This window comes from Zootoca vivipara, chromosome 17, assembly GCF_963506605.1.
Source record: "Zootoca vivipara chromosome 17, rZooViv1.1, whole genome shotgun sequence".
In the NCBI taxonomy this organism is placed as follows: Eukaryota; Metazoa; Chordata; class Lepidosauria; order Squamata; family Lacertidae; genus Zootoca; species Zootoca vivipara.
In genome coordinates this window covers 19,073,548-19,089,176 of record NC_083292.1, presented here as the reverse complement: position 1 = coordinate 19,089,176, position 15,629 = coordinate 19,073,548, and the positions used below count along the sequence as shown (strand labels likewise).

Genomic DNA, 15,629 nt, shown 5'->3' with positions numbered 1-15,629 from the left:
GGGGAAACATTCCTTCCCACCACCACCACCAGCAAGCATTAGGTGGCTGAGAAACACTCGCTGGGAGTTCCAGAAACACCTGGAAGGCCAAAGGTTCCCCCGGTCTTCTCAGGGTCTCTAAGGAAATTACCAGTTCTTTTTTTCTTTTTTTAAAAAAAAGTTTAGGGGTACTCTCATTCTCCTACTCATATTGAAATACTGCCCCTCAATGAGGCCAAACTTAGATTCGCAAAATGTTTAGGGGTATGCGTATCCCTGCCCCCCCCCCCCGAAAAAAGCACTGGAAATTACTAAACACAAGCGGCACTTTTACAGCCGCCATGCAATACTGGTTCCACGTTTGTAAGCCACTGAGCATTTTAACGTGGCAGCACAGACACTTCGGAACTCCCTGCCTATTGAGATCAGGCAGCTTCACGGTGCCCTTTTTGACACCTGCTGGAAGCATTTTGATTTAAGGCAAAGGCTAACGTAGAATCTTGAAGTGCATTTTCATCTGCTTTTTAGCTTAGCGTCGATTTCAGCTATTATTGTTTTTCAGTGTTTTCAATAGCCATTTTTAACTGTTTTTTTTACTGACAATGTCAATGTTTTGTTCTTTTTGCATACAGCTTTGAGGTGGCTGTTGTATATTTAATTTTATGAAATAAAAATAAGTGAATTAAATAAAGACACTTTCCAAAACACAGCACAAGGTCTCTCTCTCTCTCTCTCTCTCTCTCTCTCTCTCTCTCTCTCCCTCCCTGCGCGACATGTCCTGAATTGAGCTTGGCTGCATTTTCACGCAGTGGCGTGACCTACTATACCTTCTTGATGGTATTGTGCTTGCTGCTACCCCGCTCGTTGTTCTCGCTGTGCAAGATGTCCATCGCCGTCTCCCTCTCCTTCAGCTTCAGAGCCTCGATCTCAGTCTTCAGCTCGTTCAGCTGCTCCTGGAGGTGCTTGCTTTTCTCCATGTACTCCACCCTGAGCAATGACACACAGAGACACACAGAGTGCCTGCCATTAGCTGCGAAACCAAACAATTTTTGCAGACGCAGCTAAAATAGATAGGCTTCTCATTTCATTATCCCTGAAGCGCTGCCTGGAGGATGAAATCGATGACATTGCTTTGAAATGCACCCAAAAAAAGCTTCACTAAAGCAGAGGTGGGTTGTTGTTGTTTTGTTTTTCCTTTCCCACCCATCCTCACAAAGCTGCAGGTCTGGAACAGGTGACTGAATGTCATCTGGACCAGCAGACCAGCCACAGGCACTATAGTCAGATATGCAATTCAGAAGTTGCAAATCTCAGAACCATAGAATTGGAAGGGACCCGGCTAGTCCAACCCCCTGGAATGCAGGAATCACAGCTAAATCCTGAGCCACGGAACTACCTTTTCTACTCCAGAGAAGACAGAGGTGTGCATACATGACTGCAATATGACACCGCTCAGCTGTCTTTGGGTAATATGATGAAGGGTGAGCAACCCGCAAAGTTGTCACGGCCTCAGAGCAAGATTTGTCAGAGGCAGAGTACTCTGGGAATTGCAGCTCCAGGGAGGAGACGGACCCATGCTTAGGTCCGCCCTGCACCCCCTCCCCAGAACCTCAAGCAAACACCACTGTCGCCAGACTCTGATGGGTGGTCCAGAGACCCCTCAGGGGATCAAGAGAGTCCCATGGTGCTGGGATAGTCCAGTCAGTAGAGCACGAGACTCTTAATCTCAGGCAATGGGTTCAAGTCCCACATTGGATAAAAGATCCCTGCATTGAAGGTGGTTGGGCCAGATGACCCTCATGGTGCCTTCCAGCTCTACAATGCTATGATTCTAATGTGAGATTTCCCACACGTTGAAACCCCACTGCTTGGAAGAAAACAAAGGGGGCAGAAGAAAGCACTGCTGGCCAGTTAACTGACCAGGACACAGTGGCAGGGCTTCCAGATAACTGAAACACTGTTATAAAACTCAGCTCCAGACCTTTGCTGAGACAACTTGGATGTTTGGTATCGATCGACGGGTCGCTGTCCATGGTCCTGAACCGGGAACTGAAAATCTCCACTAGATCGGAACATTACCCTTCCTTGGTAGTGGGACACGGGGAAAATCTGAGATAGTTGCAGTGCCCACGTTGAGAAAGCTTAGGAGACTGGAGAGAATTTCGAGGGCCAATCAGACAGCCACATTCCCACCCCCCCACCCCCCAGGCTGAGGTTTGCCATCTCTGCCCTAGAGAGTTTGTGTAGATTAGGGATGAGGAACCTTTCTGGCCCAGCAAGTCAGATCACTATCCCCCCACCCCCATTGGACAACTTTGGCGGGTAGATGGGGCCAACCGACTGTCAATCACCTGACATCATGATGACATCAAGTGACTGAGAAATGGGCAGTCCCACCCGATGGTACAAGTTGACGGTGAGAGGAGGGGTCTGCTTCACCAGCACGTTTGCTGCTGGGTATGCACTAGCGGAACAGCACCCAGAAGGACTGAACCCTGCACCCACCAGCTGACGAATGGAGGGTTAAATCCTGCTGGTTGCACATTCCCAGTGGGGTCCAAGCTGATGAAGCAGTACACAGCAGGATTGAATCCAGCCCCCAACAGCTGACATCTTCCAGTGACATCAGCTGGTGGACAGGTGGGCATGGTTTGGGGGAAATGGCCTCGTGGGCCAACGTGAACCCTCCTGGTGGGCCACAATTGGTCCAAAGGCCCCACATCATGCTGTAGACAATATTGAGCTAGATGGAAGCATGGTCTGATATGATCTTTAAATGTCACATTGAAAGAAAGAAGGGTGGGTGGAAACTGCATTGTGTCCATGCAGCGCCACGAGACAATAAGTTACCACAGCCAAGAAGGAGAACAACGCACTTCTCTTTCTCTATCTCCATGGACAACCTCTTCATGTCAGTATCCTTGAAGTCAAAGGAGAGGCTTTCGCTGATGAGGTTGAAGGTTGGCATGTCAGCAGGGAGCGCCGTTGAGCTTGAGTTCATCGGCTGCTAAAGGCAAAGCAGAGCTTAATCACCCACTGCAGGTTGCTATTATTTTCAGTCAAAAATGTATAAGCCGCTTGATGCCGAGATTTGCATTTTAATTTTGATGGTATTTCATGTTGTAATGCTGTCCTCTATCCTGAATTAGAAGAGCATCAGAAGAAGCTTGCTGGATCAGGGCCAAAGGCCCATTTAGTCCAGCCACATGTTCTCACAGTGCCCAACCAGATGCTCCAAAGGGAAGACCAGAAGCAGGATCTGAGCACAAGAACACTCTCCCCCTCTTGTGGTTTCCAACAACTGGCATTCAGAAGCATTGCTGCCTCTGGCCATGCAGACAGAGCATAGCCATTGTGGCTAGGAGCCATTATAGGATACGGGGATACGGATATACTTTAATAGGGTAATATCTAAATATAACTTAGGCAACTAAGCAGGCTACAAGTATAAAAACCAACTATGCCAATATTAAAAGATAAAAGCATCCAGAATCAAAACAGAAAATGAAACAATCCTGTTATAACATTAACATATATAAACATCCCTAACTAAAACATGCAATGCAACAACCCCATTAAATCAGCACAGCAATTAAAACAAGGAGGCCCAGGTTGAGGTCAACAGTAGTTGCCTGCCCATAATGTTTCTTAGCAGGACAGGTGAGAACAAAGAGGCACCTGGATAACAAGACATACCTAGCAGCAGGTGCCTGGACGCTTTATGGAAATCCTGGCCCCATCAATAACCAGCTGTGTTCTTGCATCTAATTTAATGCCAGTAAGAGAGTACAGTTGGTCTCACTGCAGGAAACACACTTAACCCCTCTGTTATTTTTCACAGGTTGCTGGACGTGGCTTTACTCCAGCAGGTTTTTTTCAACAGATCACAATTCCTGTAGCACGAGTCTGGTTGCTCTCTGATTCTGACTGCTATGTCTGGGGCTGGGCTAGCGATGGGGTGGTTTTATTTGCCTTGTGGATTGGCTCGCCTCTGAATCCCCGTGGAGCAATTTTGCTCTGCAATGTCTTCTGCAAAGCGCATTGTGTCTTGGGGTTGTGTGGGCAGCTGGGAGTGGGAGATGAGTGGCGGATAGATGATCCTGCCTCGTGGCATGGCCAGGTAGGCCTTTTGTGCCTCTCAATGACACAAGCCTGTGAATCTGACATTTATTCAGTGCGGGGGATGTGTGATAGAAACCCGCACTACAAATTGGTCAGAGCAGTGGAGCTGATAGCCATAACTCTTCCGGACAGCTGATGCCAAGAAGAAGGGCTTCAGGCTGAATTGATTTTACAACTCACTTGAAAAGCCTCAAGAGATCAACGTCAAGCACAACTGTTTAGACCACAGGTCCTGGCTGAAATGTGGATTCCGGAGAAGAAGAACAATGTGTACAAAAGCCACTGAAGCCTGTTGCAGCAATGGGAAGTACCTTCCATCCAGTTATTAACCTTCCCTTGCTTTTCCCGGTTGTGAGTCTGTGTGCTACTGTGTCCTAATGACGGAGGCACTAAATATATAAAAGGCCACCTACTTCCCTACAGATCCTCTAAGTCGGTAAAGATTGGCAGAACCTAAGAACATAAAAAGAGCCTGTTGGAGTAGTCAAATCACCCATCTAGTCCCACATCCTGTTCCCACAGTGGCCAACCAGATGCCTGTGGGAAACACCTGCTTTGCGGTGGCTGAAGGTCTCGTTTCCAGAGGGTGATGCCTGGAGAGTGTTGTCCGTCCCCATGGAGCCTTCAACGTGGGGTTGCTCAGGGTTCAATTTTACCCGCTATGCTGCTTAACATCTACATGAAACCACTGAGGGGGGGGGGTCAGCAATATGCTGATGGCACATAGCTTTGCTATTCCTTTACATCTGCAGGTGTAGCAGAAGATGTGCTGGACCGATGTCTTGCCTCAGTAATGGACTGGATGAGAGCCAAGAAGTTGAAGCTCAATCCAGGATTCAGACAGGGGATATTCCTGGAGATTAAACCAGGGACTCTGCATCTGAGGTACAGATGGTTCCCTAGACCAGATGGATGGCAGGTGCCCCTCTCTTGATGGAGTCACACCATCTCTGAAGGAGTAGGTATGTAGCTTGGGGGTACTTGTGGATCCACTGCTGTTGCTTGAGACTCCAGTGGTCTCGGCGACATGGAGAGCCTTCCATCAGCTTTGGCTCGTGGCCCAGCTGCACCCCTATCTGGACAGGGATAACCTAACATAATAATAATAATAATAACTTTGTTATTTATACCCCGTCCATCTGGCTGGGTTTCCCCAGCCACTCTGGGTGACTTCTCGCACATCTAAAATAAAAACTTCTGGCATCTTTGCTCTGGTAACCTCTAGGTTAGATTACTGCAAGCATCCCCAAACTGCGGCCCTCCAGATGTTTTGGCCTACAACTCCCATGATTCCTGGCTAGCAGGACCAGTGGTCGGGGAAGATGGGAATTGTAGTCCAAAACATCTGGAGGGCCAAAGTTTGGGGATGCCTGGATTACTGCAACATGCTCTTCTTTGTGTCTCCCTCTTGAACTAAAGTGTTAGGGATTTACCCACTGATATGTCTTCCAATGCTCCAGTTTCAAGCAGCAGGCAGTCTCACCCTGTAATAAGTAACTTTACTCCATGGTAGGTATGCTAGCTTGAACCAACACAGCTACCCCTCAGTAAGCATCTTGCCTGCTCATTGCTCTCCTGCTAGTTTTTGCATGCCTCTCTACTGCAAATGCACAACAAGACAACCCTGGGGAGAGCAAGGGACAATGAGAGGAACAGCACCCGAACTGCAATGATTCTGAAATATTCTTGTTCACCGCCTGTGAGAATCATTGCCTTTCAGAGCAAATAAGTCGGCATTCTAAGCATCCCCACGGGCCACGAGAGAAAGAGGACTGTGTCAGGCCCCTTTAAGAGATCCTCGGGAGAGATAGCAGTGGGCTGTATTTTTCAAAAAGGAGAAGTGCTTCTCTTATGAAACATTTCTGGGATTGATGCAGCTGGAGGGGTGGAGCTCAAACTGCCGCTGTCTTACAATCTTCCTCTTAATTATACTTCGGTTCCCGGGGCAAAAATATACTCGCAATGCCTGCTGATTAGCTCCCAATGAAAACCTGGGGTGCATGCATGATAAGGAAGCCTTGTTTTGTTTTGCAGAGTTTAGTCAAGGACAAACTGGCCTGATGCTCATCGTGCGACTGACAGTCCTCCCAAACCAGGATGCTTTGAACACCAGAATGTTTTGCATCTCACCTTCGCAATGAATGAACTTTAGGGCCTGACGACCCCAGGTAAAATAGTCCTTCTCCCTCTCTCACTCAACACACGCTCCCAATTCAAAACAACATAAGGCTTAGCAACTGCATACAGCATTTCAAAGGTTCAGAGTGCACTGCAAACCTTACTACATATGTGACAGCACTGGAAAGAAACCAACGTTTTAGTGTGGTCCCACCAACACTTTGGAACTCCCTGCGTTTTGAATGACAATTCCCATCAGCCCCAGCCAGCACCGGTAGCCCAAAACATCTGGAGGGCACCAGGTTGGCGAAGTCTGCACTACAGGGTTGTTGTGAAGATTACGGAGAGAAACAATGAATCTTTAAGAGGGGTCAGGTGATTGTGACAAATGCTGTTGCTTCTGTCATCATAAGCCAGTCTTTCAGAGATCAGTCCTGCTTTGAACTTATTGCAATCCTTGCATCTCCATCCATCTTCCTGGTTCATCCTCCTCATTCAGCCCCTTCCGCCTTTGGGGGGGATTGGGCCATAGCTCAGTGGTACAGCATCTGCTCTGCATGCAGAAGGTCCCAAATTCAATCCCCAGCATCTCCAGGTAGGTACGGGAATGTTAGCTGCTGAAACTCTGAAGAGCTGGTGCCATCTACTAAGCTAGATGGAGCGATTAAGTCTGACTTGGTCTAAAGAAAGCTTCCTATGTTCCCCATGCCAGACTGGATCAGGCCAGTGGCCTATCTAGTCCAGCGTTCGGTTCCCACAGTGGGCAACCAGGTTGCTTAGGGGGAGCCCACAATCTGGACCCAGGCACAAGAGAACCCCTTCCTCCCGTGGTTTCCAGCAACTGCTATTCAGAAGCAACACAAGTGATGCTTGTAGCCATCAATAGCCCTATCCTCCACGAATTTGTCTAATGCTCTTTTAAAGGCATCTAAGTTGCTGGCCATTGCTACATCTTCTGGGATGTATCTTTTCGTATCTTTTTATTATTATTATTATTAATCTTTATTGGTTTAAAATACATACATGTGAAAACGTATAAAAAATCATTTCAGCAATAATGAGAAAAAAGAGAAAAAGGTAAAGTAAGAGAAAACCGAAGAAGAAGAAAAGGGAAAAAAATGGAAGAAAAGAAAAAAGAGAAGAAATTATGTACAAAAGCAGAAATGGGGGGAGGGGGGGAGACAACAACAATATCTTCTTAAGGAACACTTAAATAAAAGTTCTGGATATAAAACTTCCAATCTTTCTCATTATACTGTATGTACTGTCGTTATTTCCCCCCCGCACAGTTTTATATTCTTTGTATCATTTCCATCTAGTCAAAAAAGAAGTATTTGCTACCTTTTATCACTTACAGGTATCATTCAAGTTCTGCTAATATGGTAGATTTAGTACAATATAATCTTAAATAATCCTTAAATAGTCTCCATTCTCCACATATTTTCTGATTTGAGACACCTCTAACTCTTCCCATCAATTTTGCTAGTTGTACCGTAGATATTCTATCATAAGTATCTGCCAATCCGTTATCTTTGGTAATATTTCATTTTTCCAATTTATCGCCACAAGAATTCTTGCTGCTGTAATTGCATACATGAACATTGATATTATTATTATTATTATTATTATTATTATTATTATTATTATTATTTCTGATGGAAGTATACCTAGAAAGAAGATCTCTGGGTTTTTTTTAAAGGTAAATTTAAATAGTTTCTTGTATCCAAAATCCAGCGCCCATCTTACCATAACTGCTTTAACTTGTTCTTCTTTTACTTCCCACTCTAGAAGGTAGTCATAAATTTGTGAAATATATTTTCCTTTATTAAAGATTAATTCTCTTTCGAATTTGGGTGTTTCTTTTGCAATTCCTTCTTTTGTATCTATGGCCAGTCTTTGATTTAACTGGAAGTATTGTAACCAGTCTGTTAAGGTAAAGGTAAAGGGGCCCCTGTCCATTAGGTCCAGTCGTGACCAACTCTGGGGTTGCGCACTCATCTCGCATTATTGGCCGAGGGAGCCGGCGTACAGCTTCCAGGTCATGTGGCCAGCATGACAAAGCCGCTTCTGGTGAACCAGAGCAGCACATGGAAACGCCGTTTACCTTCCCGCTGTAGTGGTTCCTATTTATCTACTTGCATTTTGACGTGCTTTCGAACTGCTAGGTTGGCAGGAGCTGGGACCAAGCAACAGGAGCTCACCCCGTCACAAGGATTCGAACCGCCGACCTTCTGATCAGCAAGCCCTAGGCTCAGTGGTTTAACCCACAGCGCCACCTGGGTCCCAACCAGTCTGTTAGGTGGCTTTTAATTTCATCATATTTTTTCAGAGTTGGTTTGTCCCTATCTGCTCCTAAAATTAATCGGTACGTAGGCCACTCTCCTTTCATATTTCTTTCCGTATCTTGAGTGGGCACTCAAGAAGTGAAGAAGTGCTTAGTCTGTCCTGAATTGCAATCGCCACAAGCGCAATCGCTGGCACCAGACCCATTTAAAGTCAGGGGCTCTTGTAGGGGAAAGCCAGACAGGCTGAGAGTGTTTGTTCCGAAGATTGTCTCTGACAGAACACCCGAGCAACTGGTGTTTCAACTCAAGGGGCCTCTGGCTAGAAATGGCAGGCTCATTTCGGCACTGCAGCCAGTGCTCTTAAAAGGTTCTGAACGTTAGCAGACAGCCTGGGGGGGCATTAAACCCAAGCCACCTTTGTTCTGCTTGTTTAAACACTCACTCAGGGTGATGCGGTATCGAAGACAAATTGGGATGTCGAGAGAGCCTGGGTAAAACTGCTGGAAAAGAAACCTGTTTATGGGGTTTATTTGTGACAGCGCAGAACACAACTTGAACACCCTTCTCTGTGTAACAGGAGCGAACCATTCAGCGCTGGGGGCGCTGGAAGCTTCCCAGAGCTCTAAATTAAATGCTGGTTGTGCGTGTATGTGAGAGAATGCATCATTTGAATCCCCTCAATTGTGATGGACACTATCAAGCAGTGCTTCACACGCTTCTGCTATGGCATTATAAATATGTATTTGCCTTCTGTGTTGCTATTAGCAGGTTGCTAGCAGGAGTCTTCCCAGGTAAGGAATCCGCCCGCACCCTAGACTTGGCCATCCTAGTGAGGGGGGGGGTGCAAGACATGCTGATTACTGGGGTGGGGGTGCTGTGGTGAAGGCCATAGCTCAGGAGGGAAGAGCATCTGCTTTGCATGCAGAAAGCCCCGGGTTCAATCCCCAACGGATGCAGGAATAGGTGGGGATGTGCTACATCACGGGTCAGCAAACTTTTTCAGCAGGGGGCCAGCCCTCTATCCCTCAGACCTTGTGGGGGGCCGGACTATATTTTTTTTTAAAAAAATGAATGAATTCCTATGCCCCACAAATAACCCAGAGATGCATTTTTAAATAAAAAGACACATTCTACTCATGTAAAAACATGCTTATTTCCGGACCGTCCGTGGGCCGGATTTAGAAGGTGACTGGGCCGCATCCAGTCCCCGGGCCTTAGTTTGGGGACCCCTGTGCTACATCATAAATCCTGGCAATCTGCTGCCAGTCAGTGTTGACAATACTGAGCTAGATAGACCAATGGTCTGACTGCAGCTTCCTGGGTTTGTAACAGTTCCGCATGGCTTTTCTACGGATCCAGGTGTAGCGTGGTCACTTCCACAATGGGACGTCCCACCCCCTGCGTGCCCCAAATCTGCTCTGGAGGTTTGGGGAACCCATATCAGATATTTAGGGGGTTGTGGAAGGGGTGCCTTTTGTGCAATCAGAAACCCTTGCACTGGGCGGATGCGTTACTCAGCGCTACTTTGGGCGCAGTCCTTTAACTTTTATCTTATTCTTAAAGTTGCCCGTGTCCCTCTCTCCAACTTAAGAGCCTCTGGGACTGGGGTGTTCTCTGTTGCATTGCGCTACTCTTTGCTCTATCGAATCCAAGCCCCGGCACAGTGCTTGCTACGAACAAAGCGGAATAAATGGGACACCAGAACCGCAGAACATGGAAGCTCAGCGCCGCTCCGTAACGGCAAGTTCTGTCGGATAACAAATGTGGGCGTTTAACAAAAGCCCCGTGTTCCGCGCCTCGTAAAAAAGTCTGTGGCCTTCCAGTTTAATTGGCGGTCTTGTTATTTTTCTGCCAAGGGTGATGATGACAAAGGGATTAAAGGAGCCGGCCATGTGCTGAAAACTCCGGGAACAGATGCCCAAATTACTCTGAGTTGAAAACTGGCTGATTATGATCACCAAACACACAGCAGGTCGTCTTGTAGGAGCCCCGGCAATGAGGAAGAATCCCCAAAGCGTCCTCTGCCAGCTTTTTTTTTTTTTAAGGAAGAATTTTATAGCTTTTGATTTGTAACATGGAAATCCAGACACTGAAGCGGAACCCCTGATCACCACACCTTTCATTTTTAAAAAGGAATAAAATTTCTAGACCTCATAGAAAACTGGAGCAACAAGCTTTGAGCAGTTTCTGCTAAAAGCAATACCAGGTGTGTGGCGGTGGTGGTGATGAGGATGATGATGTCTATACTGCACTCCATCCCAGGATCACAGGGTGGTTTGCAATATAAAGAAACAAAAATGCGTAACATGGTAACAAACAAAACAATAACCCCTCCTGCTGCACACAGAGACTGTAAAAGGCCATAGATTGTTTAAATAGCCAAAGGCCTGGGAGAAGAGGATAGTTTTTGCCTGGCGCCTAAAAATTTGTAATGAAGGTGCCAAGCAAGCCTTCCTGGGAGTAACATGCCACAAAAGGGGAGCCACTGCAGAAAAGCAGAAAATTGTATATAAAGTAAGGAAAGGAACAGCTCTGCTCAGTTTGCATAATTGCAATGCTGGGCTTCGGGTTGCAGATCTCAGAGGATGCCCAGGGGCAAGCAGCACAGAGTCACCAGGGTCAAAATGGTGCCCCTATGTATATAAAATGTTTTCTTACTGTGTAAGACGACTTGCTGGTTATTTCCAATAGCTTCTGCTTGGCTCTTCGCTCAGAGTCTCGAGCTTCCTGGAGGTCCTGCTTGAGCTGATCGGCCTCCTTCGCCCTGCGCACAAGCAAAATACGAAAGAGGGGGTCAAGGGCCTAAACTAGGCAGTGGTGGGCCAAATCCAACACTCTACCCTAGCCTTTGCCACCCTGGCAATGTTTTTACAGTTCTCTCCAGGTGATCTGGACTCCAATTCCCATCAGCCCCAAGCAGCGCAGCCATTTTGGACTGCAACTCCCATCAGCCCCCAGCCACCATGCTGGGAGCTGAAGTCCAAAATGGCTGTGCTGCCTGGGGATGATGGGAGTTGCAGTCCAAATCATCTGGATGGCACCCGGGTGGCAAAGGCTGCCTCTACCAACAATGCCACTTTTGCATCTCTCCTTCCCCAAATGGCAGGAAACGGCAGCGCTTCATCCCGTCTTGACTGTTGTCCAGGGAAGGAGAAATGAAATGAAATGAAATGAAATGAGGGGGTGAGGGGGTAGGGAGAGAAAAACTGGTTTTTGACTTGTCCAGGACAAGTTCTGCTTCCCACCCCCCACCAGCAGAAGCGTCTATCTTCTAAAATGTAGGCTGCAGAACTTTTTCCCTCTGGATGTTGCTGGACAACAATTCCCACCAGTTCTAACCACTGGCCATGGTGGCTGAGGCTGATGGGAAATGGAGTCCAACAGCATCCAGAGGGCCAGAGGTTTCCCTCAGCCTTGTTCTACACACTAATCTCATGCCACTAAGGGTGGTTTGGATCACCCATCTAAGAAAAGACAAGCACCACTGAATTACAGCATTGGAGGTTTCAAGAACCACTGCCTACCCCTCATCCTTGACAGGTTCCTCTGAAGCGGTTGAGGGGGTGGGGTGGGGGGGAAAGAGGAGAGAGAAAATAAGTACAATATCCGGCGTTGATGTTCTTCACAAGCAGGGTGGAGGTATAAAGGAAGGAGGAAAAAGTTACCAAGCGGGCAAAGACAGAAGCCCAGACACAGGAGCGGGGGAAAGTAGCAGTTCAAAACAAAATTAAGGCTATTGTTAATTCACCCACTAATGAATGTAATTTATGACAAAAGCCCTTGGCAGCGGCCCTTGTATGCCCAGAGGACCACGGAGACGGAGGCCTGGCATGCAGTGGGAGCCTCGTGATTGGCCGGGAGAGGAGGGGGAGATCTGGAGTGAGATACTGGGACAAGGGAGGGGGAGAGTAATGAATATGGTGTTTTAATATCTAGAGGCGAAAAACTTAATTAATGGCATCTGAATGCTTTGGAGACGGCAGCGTGGAGGATCTTGAGCAGCTGAAAACCCAGTCAGGGCCCAGGCCCAAGGGCTTGGCAGGATGGTGCATCTCGGCGCCAGGGTGCTTAGCCGAAGTGTGTGCGTGGCGAGGGGGAAAGCTAGGGATTGCAGCGGGGCCAGAGTGTATGTGAAAAGGATGGGATCACAATACGCCATCCCAAGGAAATCAAGGAGTTCACCTGTACTGAACTGGTTTATAAGAGGCATCTCATTGAACTTTCTCTAGTGCTTCAGATCATTCCATGCTCATTGGCCATACCCACACCTGAAGGACCAAGTGCATAGCCTGGGAGTCACTTTGGACTCACAGCTGTCCATGGAGGTGCAGGTTAATTCCAGGGTGGCTGCTCCATCTGGTACGCTGGCTGAGACGTTATCTGCCTGCCCATTGTCCTGCCAGGGTGGTGCATACTCTGGTTATCTCCCACGTGGATTACTGCAACGCGCTCTACATGGGGCTACTTTTGAAGGTGACCCAGAAACTACAACTAATCCAGAACACGGTAGCTAGACTGGCAACCGGGAGAGGCCGCTGGGAAGGTCCTACATTGGCTCCGAGTATGTTTCATGGTGCTGACCTGTAAAGCCCTAAATGGCCCTGTATACCTGAAGGAGTGTCTCCACCCCATCATTCAGCCCTGACACTGAGATCCAAATCCGAAGACCTTCTGGAGGTTCCCTCACTGCGAGAAGTGAGGTTACAGGGAACCAGACAGAGGGCCTTCTCAGTAGTGGCTCCCTTCCTGTGGAACACCCTCCCATCAGATGTCAAGGAAATAAACAACTATCTGGCTTTTAGAAGATAGTAAAGGTAAAGGGACCCCTGACCATTAGGTCCACTCACGGACAACCTCTGGGGTTGCGGCGCTCATCTTGCTTTATTGGCCAAGGGAGCCGGCATACAGCTTCCAGGTCATGTGGCCAGCATGACAAAGCCGTTTCTGGCGAACCAGAACAGCGCACGGAAACGGCATTTACCTTCCCACCAGAGCGGTACCTATTTATCTACTTGCACTTTGACGTGCTTTCGAACTGCTAGGTTAGCAGGAGCTGGGACTGAGCAATGGGAGCTCACCCCGTTGCGGGGATTCGAACTGCCGACCTTCTGATCGGCAAGCTCTATGCTCTGTGGTTTAACCCACAGCGCCACCCGCGTTGTAGTAGTAGTAGACTTTAACTTTGTGCTACACTGGACACAACCCAATGCCAAAAAAAACAAGGAATGAAATGCTGCAAAGCCCCCAAGCCAGTGGGTGCGCTTTCCTCCCCGCCTGACCTTCGCTCCGACTCTTCCGCCATCTTCAGCGCCAGCATCTCTGCCTCCAGCACCTTCTGCTCCATCAGCCGTTTCTCCTCCTCGGTCCGGATAGCCGTGGCTTTGATCCGCTGCATCTCCTGCTCCGCCTCGGCGGCTTTCTGAGCCAGGAGCTTCGCTTCCTCTTCCGTGATCTGAGCTTTCTCGGCCAGTAAGTCGGCCGTTTCTTCGGATCTCATCTGGGCAAGAAGGGTGGAGAATGACACACAAGGGGCTCTGACGCAGCGGCGATGTGCCACTGGTTAGGCTAGAAGGCATGACGGCTATGCTCTGCCTCCACAGCTGGAGGCAGCCATGTTTCCGAATACCAGTTGCTGGAAACCATAGGGGGTGAGAAGGCTCTTGACCTCCAAATCCTGCTAGCAGGTTTCTCACTGGGGCATCTGGTTGGCCACTGTGAGAACAGGATACTGGACTAAGGTGAGCCACTGACTTGATCCAACAGCCTCATCTGATGTTCTTATGGTCTGTGGTCAAAAGTCTTCCTAACAGATGGGCAATGAACATGACCCATGCCACCCCTCACGGTTGCAAAGAGGCTCATATTGGAAGGATAAATGCCCACTTTGTACTACTCGGGGGGCTGAAGATCTCACTGCCCTTTCTGCAATTGGAGCTGGAGCTTATCACCGTAAATCTCATTTGGATACCTAAGAACATAAGGAGAGCCGGCTGGATCAGGCCAACGGCCCATCTAGTCCAGCATCCTGTTATCAGTGGCCAACCTATGAGAAGCCTATGAGAAGCCCGCAAGCAGGATCTTATCACACTCCCCTCCTGCTGTTTCCAGAAACTGGTATTCAGAAGCATTACTGCTCCCAACAGTAAATGGGGAACATAGCCATCCTGGCGATGGGACCCAGGTGGCGCTGTGGTTAAACCACTGAGCCTAGGGCTTGCTGATCAGAAGGTCGGCGGTTCGAATCCCTGTGACGGGGTGAGCTCCCGTTGCTCGGTCCCAGCTCCTGCCAACCTAGCAGTTCGAAAGCACATCAAAATGCAAGTAGATAAATAGGAACCGCTACAGCGGGAAGGTAAACGGCGTTTCCGTGTGCTGCTCTGGTTCGCCAGAAGCAGCTTTGTCATGCTGGCCACATGACCTGGAAGCTGTCTTCGGACAAACGCCGGCTCCCTCGGCCAATAATGCGAGATGAGCGCGCAACCCCAGAGTCGGTCACGACTGGACCTAATGGTCAGGGGTCCCTTTACTTTACCTTTAGCCATCCTGGCTAGTAGACAGCAATAGCTTTCTCCTCCATCCATTTGTCCAGTCCTCTTTTAAAGCCATCTAGGTTGCTGGCCTTCACTGCTCCTAAGGGAGCGAGTTCCACAGTTTAGCTAGGGGTGAAAAAAATCTTTCTTTTCCCCTGTTTGGATTTATGGACTGCCTATATTAATTTGTAAAGTTTTAAGTCAGGATCAAAGGGAAATGTCAGCTGACAAAGTTTATTTCTTTATTTTCTGTTATTTGGTTGTTGTTGTTGTTTTAAAAAATCTTCCCGCAACAGACTCTGGACTTCCTTTGAGTTGCTAAACTGGGGTCCATACCACTTCGCATTGGGACTCCCAGGACTGAATGTCACTCAATGAAGAAAATAAAGGAAATCCAGGCACACAGAAAACTAGCAACTCAAGAAGAAATCTGGCTATGACATTTCTCCTTGAGATGCTAACCTTTTATATGCAGTTTGTTTGTTTGTCTGTCTGTCTGTCTGTCTGTCTGTCTGTCTGTCTGTCTGTCTGTCTGTCTGTCAAACCACCATCTGGAGTCTGAAGAGTTCCAGTACAGATAAAGGTTGTCCACCTT

At 48.0% G+C, this 15,629-nt stretch overlaps 1 protein-coding gene across 6 annotated transcripts in view; it reads right to left on the bottom strand.

Moving 5' to 3' along the window:
- The window catches only part of NF2 (NF2, moesin-ezrin-radixin like (MERLIN) tumor suppressor), a 105,399-nt gene that overhangs the window by 29,198 nt on the left and 60,572 nt on the right, over window positions 1-15,629 (bottom strand). For 4 of the 6 annotated variants that reach the window (XM_060269675.1, XM_060269676.1, XM_060269678.1 and 1 more), the window contains 4 exons: window positions 13,784-14,001; window positions 11,163-11,268; window positions 2,856-2,986; window positions 807-966 (listed from right to left, as the gene is read on the bottom strand). In XM_060269675.1, coding sequence (XP_060125658.1) covers window positions 807-966; window positions 2,856-2,986; window positions 11,163-11,268; window positions 13,784-14,001 — 615 coding nt within the window. The remainder of the gene's footprint in view (window positions 1-806; window positions 967-2,855; window positions 2,987-11,162; window positions 11,269-13,783; window positions 14,002-15,629) is intronic. The other 2 variants (XM_035097615.2, XM_060269677.1) reach the window with 1 other exon arrangement.